Source organism: Ochotona curzoniae, unplaced genomic scaffold (assembly GCF_017591425.1).
Source record: "Ochotona curzoniae isolate NIBS_2020 unplaced genomic scaffold, NIBS_Ocur_1.0 scaffold_4683, whole genome shotgun sequence".
Classification (NCBI taxonomy): domain Eukaryota; kingdom Metazoa; phylum Chordata; class Mammalia; order Lagomorpha; family Ochotonidae; genus Ochotona; species Ochotona curzoniae.
The window spans coordinates 18587840-18595401 of NW_024467121.1; the positions used below are offsets into that span (position 1 = coordinate 18587840).

Consider the following 7562-nt stretch of genomic DNA (forward strand, 5'->3'; position numbering starts at 1 on the left):
ACTGGCCCACATTCATCCTGATTGTCTTTTAAAAGGTGCTAGACATCTGTTTTGATTATTTACCTTCTTTGCAAGTTTTTTTCTTTATACTAAAGATGCTAGATTTTGAATATTTTAATCTATTTATATCATGTTTCTGAACATCCACTTAGGAACATCCATAGGAAAGATGCTCTGACCTTTAGCAGTTTCTTCTTACCTGCCCTTCACTGAGGCTGTGGCCCTGGAAGGTCACATCTGGGTTCTGCTTGCCTGCCTGAGGGCTCGTGGCCTGGTCTGTGTGCATAGGGTACTGGCCTTGGGTTCTTGAGGAGGGAAACCCCTGCCATATCTCTGTTTCTCTGCTTCCTATCTGTTTCCGGCACCTGGTAGTTCCCCTTTCTTTCTCAGAACCTGATTTACACAATTCAGAGCGGGTATTTTAGCCTGCAGTTCATCCTGTTTGGAGCAAGAGGCTTTTCAAGTTCCCCTAGCTCTCACATTAATTAAGCCTTCATGTATTTTACAGTAGCTCAGATCACCTGTTCCCAGGTTGGGCCCTCCATTCTCATGTGCCCTTCCCATGGGTTGGTTCCTGTCTCCCACCTCCTTCCAGATCATCCTTCGTATCGGGTTACCCAGAAAGCTTTTCCAGACTCACCAGGCAGATTTTGTTAGGGTCTCCCAGGCTCTACTCTAGTCTTGTAGTACCCACCTTGTGCTTCCATTGAAGGCGAGTGCTGGATGGTTTACGTTGCTGGATGGTTTGGGCTGTGTGTGTGTGTGTTCTGTGTTACTCATCTTTATACCCCAGTGTCCAACCCTGAGCTTGGTACACCGAGCTTCCCTCGGGCTAGTGGGTGGGTGGTCAAACTGGGAAGTGCAAGAAACCTTAGACTGACTGTTCTGTCCTTGTGAGTTATCCTAAAATGGAATGAATGTCTCTGATTTGTGTTTAAGATTAAGCACTTATTACAGCTGTAAAACCTAATCCTTGATGGTTTTATGTGTGAGTATAGCAGGTTTTATTTTGCTCTTTTAGACTGAAGGATAGCTTCTGAACTGTAGAATAAGCTATCAGCAACAGTGGTGGTTGAAACTATACTAGCTTATGTTTTCTTTTAATAATGAGTTGATTTTAATAATTATCAAAAGTCAAATAGAAAGGATTTAGATATTTGGAAATACCTTTTTTTTCCTTAAAAAATCGCATATAATATAGCAAAGCCATCTTAATAAATAGTCCACCAGTAGAAGGCTGATATTATGCGAAGGAGTTGATTGATGGCTATTATTTCACATAACGCAAGAATGTGAAAGTGGGTGCCAGATTGATGTGCGGGAGGAACACAAGCGGCAAAAAAGCTTGCTGATTCTCCCACGAGGCAGATGGCAGAAACTCCATGTAGTGAGTCTGTGCTGCTTCCTGGAAGCTGCCGATGTTTGAAGCCAGTCCTCGTGAGACATCTCATCTTTCCTGAAATGCCATTAACCCAGGTGGTGAAGGATGCTAAATGCAAATCAGGCTCAGCAAGTCTTGGTCCTCGGGCGTGTCATGTTATACACACACACACATGATTGAGGCATGGTAGCTGTACACTTAGGGGAAAAAGCTAATCTACTGTTAAGAGCAAAGCCATACAAATATGAATGTTGCTGTGAGGACAAACCCAGAGGAGCAAATATAAAAAGAGCCAAGAAGCCTTTCTCTGCCACAGGTGACACAGGTCTTGGCAGTCCCCAGGGCTGGCTTATGTTTCTTGGCACTGTGAGCTTGGGGCTGGGCCAGTGTCTGGTCAGAGGTGCCTGGCTGCAGCTAGCCACAGCCCTACCTGCTCAGCGTTTGCTGCCTGAGGCCAGAGTTATGGGATTGCTTCCCTGTGTTCTCAGACTAGGAGGTAGCAAGTTGTTTCAGAAGTGGCTTCTTTAGAAATATCCCCTCTGTATGCTATCAAAATTTATCACTGATGCTGTGTAAATGTAGCAACTGTTTTGCTGGAGTGAATGTAAACAGAGATTGCATTAAGCTTTAAAGGAAACTGGGCACTTCCACACTTCTCTACCCTTTGCCACAGCCTTTCCGCAGTCAGAGGTGGAGCTGTTGGAGCTGCCGGCGCTTGCCCGCATGGGCTCTGCCTGGTACCCTCCTGGAGTTGTTGCAGTGACTGCCCTGTGAAATGGATCTCTCCCACCATAGCGAGGGAGCCATGGGCTGAGATCACCCTATTTCCTGCTTGGATTTTTCTAACCTAAGATTCTCCTGTGACTTGGGGCAGGAATTGAAACATGTGCCTTTGCCTGGTCCCTCCTGGCACCTTCACAGATGATGTTCCCCTTCACCCCGAGTCTACCCTCTGCAGCTCTTCCTCAGGTGGTACCCGGAGGAGCTGCCTTTTGAAATGAGTGATGAGATGTTAGGAGTGTTTCTGGCCTTGGATGGAGTCTGGTTTCACACCATACTTTTTCCTTTTTGTCCCACAGGGGAAGGTGTGGCTCATTGACTTTAATCCATTTGGTGAAGTCACAGACTCATTACTGTTCACTTGGGAAGAACTCATCTCTGGGAAAAACCTGAAGGGTGATTTTAGCGAAGGAGACAGTCAGGAGCAGGTAAGAGATCCGAAGGAGACTGTGAAGGAATGCCAACTGTGCGCTTGTGCTTCACATACAGTAAGCCCTGACCCGCAGCTCTGGGAGAGCCCTTGAGCACGGGGCTCCCTCCGTGTTCCTGTAACACTGGAGGCTGGGGATGACAAAGGGACACGTACTCCCATGTAAGATTGATGACAGCAGTGGATGGCCTGAGCCCACTGTCCCAAGGGGCGGCAGATACAAGCCCGTCTGCAAGACGCGTTGCTTGCGCAGCACTCATGGACTGGCCAGCTCTCCTATAGGACACATTTTCAGATACATTTACTTCTAGTGATTATGTAACATGATGTTTAACCGCAGTGGCTTCTTTCACTTTAGGTTCTTCTTTAGCTAGTACAAAAAGGAATATAGAGTTAAGATTGTTATCTCAGAATCTTTTATAGTTCAGGAAATTCATCCAGGGGCCACTGTCATGACACAGCAGGTTAGGAAAAGCCAGCAGCCCATATTGGAGTGCCGGTTCCAGTCCTGGCTGCCTCTCTTCCAGTCTAGCTCCCTACTAATGTACCTGGGAAAATAGCAGCACCAGGTCTCTCTCTTTCGCTCTCTTTCAAATAAACGCCTTAAAAAAAAAAAAGACCCAACACCCCGTCCCACTCCATCCCCTGTGGAAAAAAATGGCCTGTAGCTGTTCCTTTTTCCTTGTAAAGGATTCTCCAGCCTTCCGCTGCACCACCAGTGAAGTCACTGTGCAGCCCAGCCCTTACCTGAGCTACCGACTGCCTAAGGACTTCGTGGACCTCTCCACAGGGGAAGATGCCTACAAGCTGATAGACTTTCTTAAGCTGGTAAAGTATATGAGTGTTTAGGATGCTGGTCATCTTGGCACACTGGGTTCCAGGTTAGGTAAATGTTTAGTGTTTTGCTTTAGCCCTATACCACCCAACTAGATTTTTATTTGATCATCAATTTAAGAAATAGACTCATTTTAGGGTGCATCATTTTAGAATGAAATATTCAGTGTGACCTGAAGACATAAATTATTGATTAAAATGACATTGTTTTGTGATATTCATGGGGTTTTAAGAAATTTCCATATCGCTTGTAACTTTGAAGTGAGTCTATATGATGTTTTGGGGCTCTTCAAAGATCCAGTGTCTGATGTGGTTGCCCCTGTGGGAGTTAGGGGTGTGTGCTTTTCCGTGTGGGAGTGTGTTTAGCAAGAGAGGGTCCTTTGCTCAGGAGACCTGATGAGAAACTAGCGTAATGAATGACTACAGCACGTGTGTCTTTACATGATCATGTCCCAGCACAGCTTTTGCCAAGACTTCTAGAAAACTACGCTTGCTATCAGAAAAAGTGATCTTGGTTGAGCACACGTCCCAGTTAGAATGAGTAGTTTTAATGTACTCTTGTTTCATTTGACAGAAAAGAAGTCAGCAAGAGGATGACTGATGAGAGTGCTGGAGCTGAGGGCCGAGTTGAAGAGGAAACCTCTGCGGCTCTTTGGGAGGCTGGCCTGGACCCCGGCTCCTGCCCTCCCTGAAGCCTGGGGGCCAGCAGGCTGTCCGTCAGGGGCTTTTATATTCGGGTCTGTTCATTGGGAGGGGGGACATGGAAGGGCTTTGCTACTTGTACAAACAACATAATAAATATATCTTAAACACAGCAGATTGTCCTGTTCTGATAATAAACTGCTTTCTACAAAATACCTTGCCCTCCAGCTTGATGTGTTTAGATTCATCTGTGTTTCTCCTGCTGATATGATTGTAACCACCAGGAGGATGGGCAAGTTTGTGTTTGTGCTATACAAATGGATTTTGTCCTAATCATTATTTTTCCATATAAAGAATAGAATCTTATATGACCTTAGAAAATATATTTTCTACTTCGAGGATTTTTATATAATTTTCCTTGCAATTTTGCTTCAGTTTAGCTATTGCCAAAAGAATATTTATCAAACTATCAAATAGTCATAAACTTCATAAGATAGCAAACAACTTAATAAAAATATCACATTTACATGTAGTTTGACTTTTTAAAAAATATTGGAATACTGAGAAGGTATATACACTATTTCTTGTTTTTGTTTTTAAAGATTTATTTATTTTTATTGCAAAGTCAGAGATATACAGAGGAGGAGAGACAGAGGAAGATCTTCCATCTGATGATTCACTCCCCAAATGACCGCAATGGCCAGTGCTGTGCCAATCTGAAGCCAGGAGCCAGGAACTTCTTCCAGGTCTCCCACATGGGTGCAGGAACTGAAGGCTTAGGGCCATCCTCAACTGCTTTCCCAAGCCACAGGCAGGGAGGTGGATGGGAAGTGGAGCTGCTGGGATCAGAACCGGCACCCATATGGGATCCCGGGGCATTCAAGGCGAGGACTTTAGCCACTAGGCCACTGTGCCAGGCTGCATACACTGTTTTTAAAGGCCTGTTGTTGATTTAACCATTATCCACGACACTGCTAAGTGCTGTGTTTGTATAGTTGACCTTGCCAAGCAGCTTGAAGGAGATGGACATTAGAGCTTCCCAGTGTGTCTGTATAATGGGGAAAGAGTGTTCTACTCACTGAAGGTGTGTTTCTTAGCCTGTAATTACACACACGTGAGTGGTGCCTGTAGGATAAGAGAACGGAGTAAGACTCCCTGTTTCAGAGTCTGTAAGGCACAGTGTATACAAAAAGGAAGGAGAGAGTTTCTGTGTGGGGTAGCTCAACGCTATTGCTCTTTACAGTCACTTAATGTTAAGTACAAAGATGAAGCTGTGATGTTATCTTCCAGTCCATCAAATGCCTTTTTTGAGATTAATGGTTTGAAGGTAAGGAGACTTCAAAAATATTTTTGTTTTATGTTAGCTGCTCATTGATCTTTATTATCCATGTTAAGGAATGGGGTATCATGAGTGTGTTTACTGTTTAGCTCTGGAAGCTGGTTTTGTCAAGATGGTACTTTACTGATTTAAAAAAAATGCAGGTACATTTGGTACCAAGTTGAAAACACTCAGTGTAGGGCAAAATTGTTGGTGTGAAACTCAAGGAGGTTTTTTTATTTTTTTCTGAAGGAATTAGGCAGCTCAACTCCTACATTGCTTTACAAAAATGTGGTTATCGCATTTTTACTTCATGCATTTAATTTTGGTTGGTTGTCTTGATGTGTTAAGCTTAGGAGAGTAAGCAGGAAATAGTTTCCTGTGTTCCAGTCTATCGATGCCTGCCTAGATAGTTCTGAATTCCTTGTGAGTTATCCTTTTATTGGCATCAGCTGTTCTGTCCTTCAGGGTGTGTCAGATTAGTGCCGCCTTGGCTTGTCTGAAGCCTGCCGTCTGAAGAGAAGGCTCTGGAACTGTTGATACTGAAAGGTCAGCTCAGTCACCTTGTCCTGTGGGCAGTGACACACAGGGCAGGTTTCCTGAGTGCAGCAATCGCATTTTTTAAAAATATATATATAGTGTGTATTTGAAAGGTGAAGTTACAGAGAGGCAGAGGCAGAGAAGTCTTGCATCTACGGGCTCAATCCCCCAAATGGCCACAATGGCCAGGACTGGGCCAGGCAGAAGCAGGATCCAGGAGGTTCATCCTGGTCTCCCATAGGAGTCTAGGGACCCAGCTACTTGGGTCACCCTCACTGCCACGTTGGATGCTGATGTCACAGGTAGCAGCTTAACTTACTGTGCCACAAAGCCAGCCTCAGTAGTAGACTTTTCAGAAAAGTTCTTTTTAAATGAGACTAATTCATTATACACGTTTATGTACAAAGGAGCCAATGAGGAATTCAATGGAGAAATTGAAGAAGTGAGCTGTTTGAAAGATGGATGTGGTTTTGTGTTTGTAATAACCAGGTTGACGACAAGAGCTGGCTTAGCCATGTTTAGACATGTGAAAGACACAATTCCTATTAAATAAGCATCACTGTTTTAGTAAGGTGTTGTCTTGGCACATAGAAACCAGCTTCTGTCTGTATGGCAAGAGAAGTAAAATAATAATGAGTGGTGCATACATACACAATTTGGGTAAGTTCTGTATTCACATTCAAAAGGGGCAGGAGGAATAGGGGTGGAAGGCATGGCAATAGAGAGGTGGCCCAAGGAATTGCTGGAAGCTCCCTGCTGCCTGCAGGGGCCATGAACCTTCTGCTGGAGAACATGTTCAGATGTGTCACATTTTCAATCAAAATCAAAGCGTGAGGCAGCACCTTCTGTGGGGGCTGAAAGACTAACCGAGATGGTGCCTAGCTTTGTGTGCGGCTGCTGTGACTCGCTCAGGCAGCAAATATTTATTGAGCTAAGATCTTGTGAGGGGCTGTGTATACTTCCTGAATGTTCATGCCTGTCTTCGTTGGTGTAACGGAGGAATTCAGAATAGTAAACAAGCAAACAAATAGATGGAGCTTGGAATGCACAGGGCACTGGCAAAGAGGTGAGTGCAGGTGTCCACTTTGGAGAGGGGAGGGGAGCCACACAAGGACAGGGTGTGGGGAAGCCCGCTTGTGGAGAGGGGCGAGGATTCTATAGGGCAGGCATAGACACCGGCGGGGGTGGGGGCAGGCCTTCAGGAGAGCTGCGGCCATGCCAAGGAGATCACCTTGGGGGAAGGGAGAGTGGGCAGGGCACAGTCACACCAGGGCCTCTGCCCACGCTTACACATTGAAATTCATTCTGCAGTGTGGTTGCAACCACTGAGGAAGTTTGGCAAAGGGGAAACCTCATCTGAGTTACATATCTTTTGTCTCTTAGAAGTGTACTTATTTAATTGAAAAGCAGAGTTGGAAGAGAGACAGAAATCTATGCACTGGTTTACTCTGCAGATGGCCACAGTGGTCAAGGCTGGACAGGCCAAAGCTAGGAGTTCCCTCCCGGTCTCCCTCATAGGTAGCAGGGACCAAAGCACTTGGGCCATCCTCCACTGCTTTTCCCCTGCCATTTGCTGGATTGGAAGTGGAGCAGCCAGTACTCAAAAATCAGCTCCCATATGGGATGCTGACACTGCA

At 45.2% G+C, this 7562-nt stretch overlaps 1 protein-coding gene across 3 annotated transcripts in view; it reads left to right on the forward strand.

The window, feature by feature from the left end:
- CDC123 (cell division cycle 123) overlaps positions 1–4280 on the forward strand; it is a 56563-nt gene extending 52283 nt beyond the window's left edge. For all 3 annotated transcript variants that reach the window (XM_040968201.1, XM_040968204.1, XM_040968203.1), the window contains 3 exons: positions 2461–2589; positions 3282–3419; positions 4000–4280. In XM_040968201.1, the coding sequence (XP_040824135.1) occupies positions 2461–2589; positions 3282–3419; positions 4000–4026 (294 nt within the window). In that variant the 3' untranslated portion in view covers positions 4027–4280. The remainder of the gene's footprint in view (positions 1–2460; positions 2590–3281; positions 3420–3999) is intronic.
- Positions 4281–7562: the final 3282 nt, after the last annotated feature.